The sequence below is a fragment of the Belonocnema kinseyi genome, chromosome 1 (assembly GCF_010883055.1).
Source record: "Belonocnema kinseyi isolate 2016_QV_RU_SX_M_011 chromosome 1, B_treatae_v1, whole genome shotgun sequence".
Taxonomy (NCBI): domain Eukaryota; kingdom Metazoa; phylum Arthropoda; class Insecta; order Hymenoptera; family Cynipidae; genus Belonocnema; species Belonocnema kinseyi.
The window spans coordinates 24232715-24246427 of NC_046657.1; the positions used below are offsets into that span (position 1 = coordinate 24232715).

The following is a 13713-nucleotide window of genomic DNA, read 5'->3' on the forward strand; positions in this document are numbered from 1 at the left end:
TTTCGAACACTTTTTGACACGAGCGATAAACTGAAATTTTTTCTGTAACCAAGAGTAGTAATGCCTCGCTTTGATACCGATGGTGCAAACTTTCTTGGACAACATATAGCTTTGTCTCAACCCTGACAGTGTCGCAAACCTCAAAACATTTCCCAAATTGCATTGTCTATATGTAACCCTGTATACACGAGGACAGAAAATCAAGAGAACTGCTGTATTTTTGCACGATTGTAGAAAGCTCGCCTAATCTCGTCTCGAAGCACCATACAAAATATGAACTTTAATATTCAAGCCTTCTCCCATTTTATCACTCGGGAAAAGGATATCGTATCATTTATCAGGACTAAATGAAAACATAACATGTATTTAACTTAAAGAACAAGAATGCAATCTTCAATCATCCAATGTTTTTTTTCTGACGGACTAATTCTGCAGCTTCAGGGCTTACGCTTCGATCTAAGATGGGGCTAATATAAAAAAAGATCATCGTCGATATTCTGTTATGAGCATAAAGAAACGAACTTATATGGATATTAGAAAATACGCTACATAATACTATAGTAGATACTGTATCGGAGCTGCTGGCTCATCGAGAGATAGAAACTATTATAAATAAACTATGTTGATTATACATAGGCCGTCGCTATCATATAAAATATGCACTTTAATATTTGTGCTTTCTCCAGTTTTTTACCACTAGGAAAAAATATTTCGTAAATTAATCAGGATTAAATAAGAACATACAATTTATTCAACTCGAAGAACAAGTACAGTAATACAGTAATTAATTGACCAACATTCTTCCCAGATTGACTCGTTCTGCAGTCTCAAATATTACACTTCGCCCTAAGGTTAAACTGATATAAATTACTTTGATTATACAACATAGAATGAATGGTAAAGATGATAAGCAAGAAGAACCAAAGTATTTGGAAAAGAGATGGAAGGAAAGGAGATGTTCAAGGATTGTGAAATTCAGATAACGGAACAAGACAATGGAAGGAATGTTTCCGACAGAAAGGAGGATAAAAAAGGCAATAACTTTTTTGGATATTTTTTGGAGGAACATTAGTCGACACACTGAAATATATATATAATTTCAAATTCTTTCTCGTAGTTTTTTGTTTTCATCCATAATGTGTTATCAAAATATAATAATAATCTTTAGTCTACATAAATTATAGGCACACTCGGAGGAGTACATTCTAGAATGTTTGTGAACGTTGCAGTGAGCGACCTGAGTTTGTTGAGATCGGTGAGTTTGGTGCGCTCTTTGAGCCGAATGAGTTCGGTGTTTGTCCTCTCGGTGAGAGCTGTGGGGACTTTTCTGTTATGGTCGCTATTCTGGCCTCACGTTGGTAATGGAACCAAGGTTCGCTATTCTTGAAGTTTTCCATCGGACTTCTAAACTGATTATCGTTCAGAATCTCGGCGGCCTGGTTGCCAATTATTAGCAGTTCGACTTTTTTATAATTCTGGCCTCCCGGAACGGCAAGTGAGCAGAGCATTCCAGCGAACATCACTCCGACGAATTTCGATCTTTGTGGATCTGTTACACACGTGATATGTTCGCCTGGGCGCACCTGGTGAGTTTGTGGTAGGCCCTTCTGAACAGGACATTGGAAATGGGTAACCCCAAAAATAGTTACAACTCCTCTTTCTGTAAAGAAAATTAAGAAAGGGTGATTACCAAAAATTAAACAATTCTAAGAACGATAATTTCGAAAACAAAATCAAATCCTAAAGTGCCTAAAATATATTTTCACCTTCTTATCAGAGAAGGTATTAAATTTGTGTAAAATTTGACCCCCACTGCCAGTTTTTGTCAAATGTCCACTTTTTGAGACCTCCTGAATCCGAAAAACAGGTTTTTTCGAATGTGTCCGTCTGTATGGCTATATGTGTGTGTATATCTCTGTATATATGTATTTCTGTCGGTCAGTCTATGAACACGATTTCAGAATTTCCTCCTTCCAATAAGCCAAGTTTAAATCGAAATAAAAATTTCAAACTATTTTTAAATTTCGCGGTAGATTTTGAAAGTAGAAGATAATTTTCGCACAAAGATGAAAATAAAATTGGAATACATCAGATCATAAAATACAGAAGATAAAAAATATTCTTTAGGCTCCAAAACTCAAGTACTGGTAACTTTGTGAGAATATATGTCTAACTAATAACGTCTAACGAATCTCTGAATTTCTAATTGCATTTTTTAAATAAAAGAACTGTTTAATTTTGTAGATTTGCGATTTAACTTTCTTTAATAGAAACTATAAAATTGCCTCGGAAAGGATTGAAACTTTATTTGACAGAAGGCATGCACACGCGGTAAATCTAAAGGTCATGTTTCAGGCGACGACCGGAGACTGGTTGTTTCGAATTTGGGGGGGGGGGGGTTGCATGGTCTCAAGGTAAAGAATTGCGAGAAACCATGGATGCAAGGAAACTAGATATTTTATGTGTGCCTGAAACAAAAAAGAAGGGATGCAAAAGTAGAAAATCTCCCAGACTGCTGTGGGCTAGAATTAAAGCAGGAGTCAGAAGATTATTTATTATAGTACGCTAAGCGCCAAATGATAGTGATCCCAGAGAAGTGAAAGACGGCTTCTGGAATACTTCAAATGACACAATAAGTATTTGCAAACATGGGGAAAGAATCATTCTGCAAGGACATATGAACGAATGGGTGTGCATCCAAAATCAGGATACAGAAAAAGTACTAGGTAATTTTTGGGATCCAAGAATAAACTATAACGGAGATCAATTAGTTGGTCTATGCTTAGAAAGGTGTCTGTTTATTACAAATACTTGGTTTGGGTATAAAATGATCCACATGTACACCTGGTCGAAAGAAAATAGCCACAGTTTAATTGACTGTGTTGTTGCGGATGAAAGACTAAGCGAGTGAGTCAAAGATACAAGGGTCATAAGGGGTTCTGAATGTAACACTGATCATTAGCTTCTGATCTCCAAAATTAACTTAGGTCGGGAATGGAGATAAAAGAGAACAAAGAAAACAAAACAAACCCGAATAAAAATTGAGAACCTACAGATAATCGATGTGCAAATAGATTTCCAAAATAAGATAATCGAAGGCATAGATAGGACAACAAGGGAGGCGCTTATAAAAAACAGAGATATAGAGAGCCCATGGACAAAGTTCCGGGATATCACTCTTAGGTGTGCGGTCGAGGTGTGTGGCACCGCGGTTGTAGGAAGAATGTCTGATGTTGAGTGGTGGAATAATGAAATTCAGGCTGCCAAAAAGCAAAGGAAGAAGCATACATCAGAACTTTGATCATTGCAGGTCTTGGCGATGAGGAAAGAAATAGACGTATAAATGATTAGGACACCAGGCAAGGTTACTCGAACGATTAATTAAGGAGAATGAAAATAAAATTAGAGCAGTAAAAGAGAAGAAAATACACATTGACTTTGAAGGAAACAAGAAACTGCTTTATAAAAAAAATAAGAGTAGGCGCTTTCAGAGATTATTATAGGGGACGATTCATAGATAAAGCTATATGACACCACAACTGCGATGTAGCACACGATGCGTTAAAAAAACTAAATTGAGAAAGTCTGTGCAACTGAGGTTAGAGATATAATTAAGAACTTGAAAAACGCTAAGGCTGCCGGGGTAGACAGTATTAAAGCTTAAATGCTTAAACGCTGTGGCGAGTACACACCACATAGACTGTGCGAATTGATAAATTTAGGTTTCAAAATGGGCGACGTCTCAGACGATTAGGAAAATAGCGATAATCGTATTAATGTTTAAAGGGAAGCGAGATAAAAGCGACTGCAATAATTACAAAGCAGTCAGCTTATTAAGTGCCGTAAGTAAAATATACTCCAAAATACTTATTCGTAGGATAATGAAAATAACAGCAGAAAATATTAGGGAAGACCAAAATGGGTTTATGCGCAGAAGGTCATGTATGGATCAAATATTGAGCTCAATGTAAATAAAAAAAATTAAGATTAGAAGAAAAAGTTTTGTGTGCATTTGTTGACATAGAAAAAGCTTTTGACACCGTGGATAGAAGTAAACTTCGGGAAGTCCTGAAAGAGTATGGAGTCAATGGATGGCTTCTACAGGATATAAAAACTATATATACAGGTAGCTAGTGTCTTTTATGCATTACGACATTATGGCCTCGACTTCAGTAGGTTACCATCAGCAGGAGAAAGAATAAAATGTTTCGAAGAGGAGACGAACCTACATAAAATCGAAAAATTGGAAAAGCTGTTTGAGAAGATGGGGTGTCGGCACAGGAGGTCGACATCAGGCTTGTCCAGTTCTAGGACTCAGTCTCGTTCTTCAAGACATAGAAGAAGGGTAACTCAATTACACCGTTTTTTAAAAGGCAGTCGATCTCAATCTAGATCTTCACGACGACGTCACAGGTACGTACGAGACTGAAGAAATTTTAATCTTTAACTGAATATAGGCGAACCTAATAATTACGACATCTTTTAGATTAATGGAAGATCTAAAAGTCTGGCATCATTAGGTTCTGCTTATATTCATTTATAAATTAAAATACTTGACTTTTTTATAAAATTCTTTAAAAATCCTAGATTTTATGGCCTCTTTGTGATATTAATTATTTTTAAACGTAATCTTGCCGACACTTTCTACGTTTCTGGGATTTTATAAAAATGTCTTAAGAAAATTTGTGTAGTCAATTTAAGCGAATTAAGAATAAATTTGTAACAAGAGAAACAATTTAAATTAAATTTGAGCATTTTGGAAAATTTCTCAGAATTTCCTTGCATACAGTCAAGCTGGGGTGCGTTAGATAAATTCAATCAAAATTGTTTTAAAATGTAAGGGAAATTCAGAGGAAGCTTAAAAAACTTTAGATTGAATTAAACAAAAAAAGAAATCGAAAAAGATATTGAATTGAGTAGAATTATGTGAATGCAGAAGAATCCACGCAAATTAAAAAAGATCAAGCGAATTCTGCAGAAGTCAAAGGAACTTAAAAGAATTAAGGGTGGATTCGAAATGTAATTAAATTATTTTAAAAAGATGTAAAAAATCACTGCAAATGCTTGAAACCCTGTGAAGTTCATTTCTCTTTAGGAATAAGTTTGTAGATATCCATAAAGATTTTAGAAAATTCCTTGAAATTTTATAAAATCTGATTAAATTTCCTGACATCTTCGATAATTCAATCAAATCCTTTGAGACCTTTTAAAATTTCTTAAAATCAGAAATCCTTGAAAATCTTATAAAATCTTGAAGATATTTTAAAAATATTATAAAATAACAATTTAAGTACAAACCTATTGCGCTCAATGCCGATATTTGGATCTTTCGAGTGTAGGGTTTCCAATTATTTTTGACCTTTGCTAATAACTCCGCAAGCCCATCATGGAAAGGGGCTACATTTATGGGGTGTCTGGCTTCGTTACCAACTATGGGCACTTCAACCCTCTGAATTCCTTGCGGTTGCGGAACCCCGAATGGACGCAGCTTTTTTTTCTTGTCGACGTATGCAACGAGTCTACTTTTCTCCGGATTCGTAACAGCCTCAAATATATAATGCGGTGGTAGCTCGTAAGGTATAGCTGCCTTGCCTTTTTCAATAACTAGGTAATGCTGAACCCCAGTAACTGTTATGACAGGAAGGACTGGTGATGACTTTTTCCATGGCATCATACGTAATGCTGTAAAAAAAAGGCAGTTACAAGCGATCACCCAAAATTCGACCATTTTAGATCGAGATTTTCTAGGGCGATGACCAAACGAGCGCGAGCTACCTGGTATCCTTCCCCTTCCAGTGGGATCCTTACCCCTCACACCTGTCTCGGCGCGCTAAGTCGTCGGGATTGCCGGCGCGCAGGGTCTATTCTCGCAAATGACCCTAAATCACCTCCGATTACCGTTCCAACTTATTCACTCAAAATTTAAAAATGACTGGTGCAAACTATTCGGATATCATTTTTTGGGAATTTACGGATTTTCACGAGTCCCGGGGTATGTCATTTTTCATTGACAGACAAAAAATAAACAGGAAAATTCCCTCATTCAATCGTGAAAATATGTAGAGTCGGAGAATTTCTATTTTCAGTCAGAAATTTGGATAAGGCTATTGTCGATATGCAGACAGAATTAAAGAATAGAACATTTTAGAAAACTTGATCTTTTCCAAGATTTCATGAGATCTGAAGGTATTTATTTATGACTATGTTATTTACAATGTTGAATCCAAATTTCTGACTGAAAATAGAAATTTACCGAATCTACATATTTACGCGATTTAATGAGGGAATTTTGATACTTAATTTTCGTCTTTCAATGAGAAATGACATATCCCTGGACTCGTGAAAACCCATAGGTTCCCAAATAAATGACTTCCAAATAGCTTGCATAAATTATTTTTTAATTTCGAGGGAATAAGTTGGAACTGTAATCGGAGGTGATTTAGGGTCATTAGCGACAATAGACCCTTCGCATTGGCAATCTTGTCGACTAAGCGCGCCGTGACAGGTCTGAGGGGTAAGGGTCCCACTGGAAGGGGAAGGATTCCAGGTAGCTCGCGCACGTTTTGAATGCACCCATTTTCGAAACTTTACATAAATATAAATTAATGTGTGAAATTTAAGGCTTAAAAAAAGTGTCAATATCATTTGGCAATATTTATTTAAATTTGTAGGTTAAAACAGTCTTTGATAATAAATTCTTTGATATCTATCCAAATTTTATAAAATCCTGTGAAACCCAATAAAATTTGGAGATATTTTCTGAAATCCTTGATAATTTAATTAAATATTTTCAGAGACTGTAAAATCCCTCAAAATCATACAAATCCTCGGACATCTTATAAACTCCCTAAGAATCATTTATAAATATCACGAAATAAAAAATTAATTAAAAAGTTTTGATTTCGATTAAAAATTTATTTGGAATCATCCAAAATTGAATCTTTTGAAATATGCAGAAAAATTTAAATGCTTTATATTATTTAGAAATTCCTTGAAATGTTCTAGGAATCTCAAAAATATCTTGAAAACATTTAAAATAATCAAAAATATTTCAAACCCTTAATCTTGAAATAATTTTAAAACCCCTTATAATTTTATAAAATACCTAAAAATCTTTAAAATATTTACAAATATTTTAATAATTTTTTCATGTATGAAGCTTTTGAAAATTTTATAGAGTAGAAAAAACTACCCAGGAGTATTTCAAATGATTTGAAATCCCTTCAACCTTTAAAAGTTTCTGATAAATTCTTACTTTTCACGAAAAACTTGAGTTTTTACCAAATTGTGAAATTTTCGAGCTCAAATTAGGAATTTTCTATAAAACAGTTTCATGTTCTACAGAAAAATGTATTTGCTACCAAAAAAATGAAATTTTAAACAAATAATTTAGCCACATAGTTCATGAAGTTTCGACTTAAAGAGATAAATTTGCAACCAAAGATGAAATAGTTAAGATATCAGTTTAAAAAAATAACAAAAGTAGTTACATTCTAAACCAAATAAAAGAATTTTTAACTAAAATGATAAATCTTCATCTAAGAAATTCCTTAACAAACTAGTTCCGTTTTCGACAAAAAAGTTCGGTTTCTACCGAATTGTTGAACATTGAACCAGAAATATAAATTATCTACAAAACACCTGAATTTTGAACCCGAAAATGTAAATTTTAAAAAAGAGGTTATTTCTCAACCTAAGCAGATTAATTTTTAATCAGTGAGTTACATTTTTATCGAAAAAGAAGATTAAATTGTTTGTAAAAAGATGCAATTTTAATCCAAAAAAAAGAAGAAAAAATGTAATGGAATTTTCAAGTCAAAACTAAATTTTGAACTCAGTAGTTATACTTTCAAAAAAATATTTAAGTTATCACCTAATTGTCGATTTTTTAAAGAAAAAATGCACTTAAACAGTGACCGTATTTTTTAATGTTTTCTAAATTATAAACTTGCACCATGCAAACTATACTCACAAACAGAATCATCTATAAGTAGTAAGAAGAAGCAGAGAAAACCAGGGCGCTTCCACATTTTCGTCAAATAAATCAATCTCACATAGAAATTTCAGAAGATGAACAGTAAAAAAAGGCAACTAAACTGATAAATAGCCAACACATCTCACTCATATATATACTGTTCTTTGTCCCATTTGTTCTAATATTTTGTACACCGGAACCTGGATATACCACATGTCTCGGAAATGGCATATAGTCGACATGGATTTAAACTATCAACCCAGTTGATACGGAACTGGGCCACTCGGCTGAGCTAACAGCGCCTGTCTCAGCCCATTAATCCCCCTCTTAAAAAAACTGCGGCTGATTAAAATTTAAGAAAGGCCTATATCCAGGCTACTAGATAGTAACCTGGATATAGGCCTTTAGCCTTTTAACCTTGGATATAGGGAGGAAACAGATGTTTTTTCCCTACATTGTTTATGGGAAAATATTTTTGTTGTCCGCAGAAAATGTAGTTGTCAGTAGAAAGAAAACCATGTCCCAATTATTTTTGGCTCTCTCATGTTAGTTTTAAATTAAATTACACTGGAACCTTGACACGCCGTCAGTCCATGTCAAGTGGGAATACAATATGCGCATTTGTGTTCACACAACTTGCTTTGTAGCTGCACAAGTGGACTACACGGCTGAACTGACAGCTCCGTAGGAAGCTATTGAAATCTTGAAATGGAAAATAGCATTTCCCCCGACCGTTCCACATACGAAAAAAATATTATTGTTTTTCTTGAAAAACTTAATCATGAGTATACAACAAACACACAGGCCACACGTCCAATTATTTAGTGCTGATTCACGCAATTTTTAAATGTAAGCGCACGTATCTATTTCAATTTTGTTTTTATTTTCCGATATTTTGTTTTTAATTTACGTAAAATTAAATAAACATTTAAATTGATTTAGACCAGATTACGTTTAAAAAAATGTGGTGGTCCAAAAAATTGTTTATGTAAATTTTTAAAACGTTAATTATATCCATTATAAACATATTCCTGGATCGAATCCATTTCAAATCAGACAGGGTTCTAAACTTGAAATCATTAATTTGACTTTTTCGTAATTCACGGGAAAATTAAAAAAAGAATGTTTACAATTAGCAAAATGACAGCGGTTTTTCTAATAAATTTAAAAGATTTTCTTCAAAAAACAATTTTTTAACGTTTTGCTACTTTTTTTTGAACTTGTACTTTAATAATAAAATTATATTCTAAGGTTGATGCTTGATAAATAAATTTTGTGTCCAGAAGAATCGTAAAGGATTTTAAGTATTGCAAAAGAAAATAGAAATTTCGCATAACACTTTATTTGGCAAGCAACAAACTAACAAGATGAAAAATTTTGATTAAAAAAAAGATATGAAATTCAAATACGCATAACTACCTAAACAATTTGTTTACAAATCTGAAAAATACATATCGGCTAATTTCCTCTGAAAACTTGCATTTTCCGTCCCCGAAGATTTATGAGATTTCAGAATGAATGGATAAATCCTGAAAAAATTCAAATTAATTCAGAACAAATTTTAATATTCCTTTGATTTCAATGAGATTAAAACGAATTTAAAGAAAATTATAGAAATTTAAAGAATTCGAAGAAATTTAGAGAACTTGAAGGGAAATTAAAAAATGCAAGTTAATTAAAAAAAAATTAAAACATATCAAAAGATGCATCGAATCCCTTAAGTTTTTTAATGACTTCAGAATAATTTATGAAAATGAAAAATAAATAAAACGCCTGAGAATTCAAGATGAATTTAAATTACCTTAGTAAGAATTAGAAGAAAACGAAATAAATCAAAAAATACATTCATTTGAGCAAAATTAGATTAATTCAGAAAAATTCACGTGAAATAAAAAAATCAAAGAGAATTATGCCGAATTCGAAAGAATTGACGGTCGATTTAAAATGAATTCTCATGAATTTAAAAAAATATTTTAAAATCTCGTCAAACGTTTGAAACCCTAGAAAGTCATTGAAAACCACAAAAATCATCGAAAATCTAAATGAAATCCCTGCCAATCTTTTAAGAAATCATAAAATATAAAAGTTAGTAATACATTATTTATTTTTATTACAAATTTTAACTGAAAGTCCTTTGAAATCCTAAAAAATTTCCTCATTTCTTTCAAATTCTTCGAAATGACTTGAAACTTATTAAAACTCATGAAAATTCCTTAGATTATTTTAAAATATCCTAGAATACTATTAATCTATTAAAATTTTATTAAACTGCGGAGATTAGCTAAACATTATTTGGCATTATTTGAATATCTGAAAACATTTCAAATATTTTGAAATATTTTGAAACGCCTTGATTTTTTTAAATCTTCTTCCTAAAAGTCCGTTTCTTTATACCCTGATATATTTTAAATCCTTAAAATATTTTTAAATGCCTTGAAATGTATTTATGCTCTTAGAAATTCCGCAGGTTCTTTGAAAATACCGTAAAATCTTTTGAATCTTTTTAAAATCCCAGTAACTTTTTTAAATGAATTAAAATTTTCTTATAATCTCTGAAAATAACATAAAATCTTTTAAGTTTCATAATATTTGATAATACCTTGAAATATGTGAAAACCTTTGAAATTCTTCGAGTTTTTAAAAAATGCCTGAAAATATTTTAAATCCTTTCAAATATTTTTACATACCTTGATATATTTTTAAGTTCTTTAAAAATATGTAATTAAAATCTTTAAAATCTTATAAAATCTTTTGAAATTTCTTGAAATATTTTGAAGCTTTTTAAAATCCCATGAATTTTTTTTAAATCCCTTGAAATATTTATAGCGCTTTCAATTTTTTGAAATAATTGAAATCTATGAAAACATCTTTTGTAATTTTTAAAATTCCCTCCTATATTTTAAGTCCTTTAAAATATTTTTAAATCCCTCGAAACTTTTGAAAACTTTTGAAAAATTCCAATTCCAAATTCCAACCTTTGAGATCTTTAAAAATTATTAGAAATGTTTGAAAACTTCTGAAAATGCCAGAGACTTTTTAAAATCGTCTAAAATACTTCAAATCCTCTAAAATAAATTAAAAAATTTCTTGGAATTCTTAAAAATTCTCTAGATTATTTCAAGTCCTTTGAAATATTTTTTAATCCCTTAAACGTTTTGAAGCTCTTGTTTGTACATGAGAATCTTTTAAAATACTCTGAAATATTTAAAATTCTCTAAAACATAATCTATTATTGAAATCAACTGAAAATTCCAAAGATTTCATGTTCTTTTTGAACATTAAAAAAATCTATAAATGAATAATAAAATGTGAATAGAACTCAATAAATTAAAGAATTTTTAAGGATTTTAAAGATTTTGTGGCATTTTTAAAGATTCCGAGGAATTTGAAGAAATGTTAAAGATTTCATGTGATATAAAAGATTTCAAAGTGTATGAAATGTTTTAGAGTTTTTAAAATTCCAATAGTTTGCTATCAATTTTAATTATTTGGACTATTTTAAAGAGAAAGATTGTGATGGATGTCAAGAGAATTAAAAAGTATTTTAAATATTTAAGCGTATTTTAAAACTTCAAGATTTTTTTAAAATTTCAAATTTTTCGAAGGATATGAAAAGATTTAAAAGATTTCGAAATATTTAAAGGCTTTTTAAAAAAGACTTTACGAATTTTACAATAAATTTAAATAATTTCAAAGAATTGTAAAGATTTTGAATGATTTTATAGTATTTTTAAAGATTCCAAAAAATTTTGAAGTGATATAAAAAATTTGAAGAAATCTCAAAATATTTTTAAAAATTTGGAATATTTGAAGGTATTTTGAAACTCCAAGGTTTTACAAATTTTAATTTATAATTATATTAGCTAAGTCAAGCTTAAACTTAAAATTTCTGTATATAGCTAGTCATAAAATATGAGTAAAATATTATTTTTTAAATATCATCCCTATCGGTCTGTTTTATAGGGTTCCAAAAAATTCCATAAGAGAAAAATACGTTTTGCGTATTTTTTAAGTTAATTACGACATTTGCAGTTTTTTAAATGCAAATTGTTTTCAATACATAATATACTATTAACTGTTCCTAACTAGATATTTACATAATTTTTTAAAAGACTTTATTATTCTTTTTATCAATTTTGTCTCAGAATAGAATTAGAAACTTGTAGGTTTTTCAAGAATTGTTCCACTTTTTGTATAATTTTGAATTAGAGTGATGTAACACTTAATCGTTGTTACTAAAAATCATAGTTTAAACAATTTATTTTTATTGCAATAAATATTCTTTAAGAATAAACCTAGAAAATTTTATTTGTTTCTAAATTTTTTTACTTTTTTTCAAAGTTTCAATTAGAGTAAAGTAAATAATTAATTAAGGTTGACGAAAATAATGTTTAATGTAATTATTTAAACAAATTATTATTTCTTATAACTATCTTTTCTTATAGCAATGCTAGAAAGTTCGGATTTCTTCTGAAAATGGCAACTTTTTACCCATTCTGTACTAAGCCAAGTAGTTCAAAATGAAAGTTAACAAACATGATCCTTTACACAATTTATTGTTATTCATAAATAATTTCATTTTGATAATAGTTTCTTTTTTTATAGAAAGTTGTGGTTTCTTCTAAAAATGGTAACTTTTTACCAATTCTTTGCTTAGAAAAATAGTTGAATGAGAAAAAAAATATAATAGAATAATAATAGAATGTAAAATAGAAATGAAACGCAAATTAATAAACATGCACATTTAAACAATTGATTATTGTTTATAACTATCTTCTTTTAGGTAATAAATAAACAATAAAAAAATCACATTTTAAACAATCTCGTTCTTTTTTGTAAATATATTTTTATGAAATAAAACAGATATTTGTGAAATTGTTTTGTGACTTTAATTCTTTTTTCACTGGAGACGAAAGACTGAACCAATATTTACTCTAGTAGTAACAGAGAACCCGAAGAATTTTGCTCACTGCAGCCAGCCTATAAAAAATTTTTTCTCTCACGGTTCACCACAAACGTCTTTTTGTAATTCAAAATAAACATTTTACAAGTCATTCAAAGACCTAGTTCTCCCACCTGTTTTAATTATCTCATTCCTTGTTTTTGTCTCTTATGTAAGAAAGCTTCTTTCGTTTGAATAATTTTTGTAAGAAATTGGAAAAGAGGCAGAAATAATTAATTTAACAAATTACTCAAATATTTGAGGAATGATTCTTTTTGAGGGTCACTTTTTATTTTCTCATGACTTAAAAATAAGATAAGATAAGAAAAATTAATAGAACGCTTGAAAGGTTTAGGAATTAAGCAATTAGTATGTTTTATTGCAAGTTTTATTGCAAGTTTTATAATAATTACAGAAAATAGAAATATTTTTGAATAAAAATGTGGCATACTTCGTTATTTCTTGAATGAAATAATAAGAATAAGAAAAATTATAATGGACAATTGCCAAATTCTACAACTTTAATTTCAGTTTACTTGAACTATAAAAATTTAATTTGAATAGAAGGTGAGCGTATTAAGATTAAAATAAATTTCTATAATTATAATCTGAAGGAGAGATTTCAGTGACAAGTATATTTTATTCTAAAGCAGATTTTTTTCTCCATATATATTCATTGTATACCATTTTAGTCCTATTGCACGGGAACAATTTGAATTAATTTTTGTTCTCATTTAATTTAATTTAATTGAATCAGTAAGCAAAATTTTATGAAATAATATTGAAACAGAATAAT

The 13713-nt window shown here is 30.2% G+C and overlaps 1 protein-coding gene across 1 annotated transcript in view; it reads right to left on the reverse strand.

Annotated features, from left to right (window-relative positions):
* Nucleotides 1-921: 921 nt before the first annotated feature.
* The window catches only part of LOC117177150, a 40274-nt gene continuing 27482 nt past the window's right edge, over nucleotides 922-13713 (reverse strand). The window contains exons 3-4 of the mRNA XM_033367655.1: nucleotides 5299-5682; nucleotides 922-1660 (exon numbers count right to left, since the gene is read on the reverse strand). Coding sequence (XP_033223546.1) covers nucleotides 1206-1660; nucleotides 5299-5682 — 839 coding nt within the window. The 3' untranslated portion in view covers nucleotides 922-1205. The remainder of the gene's footprint in view (nucleotides 1661-5298; nucleotides 5683-13713) is intronic.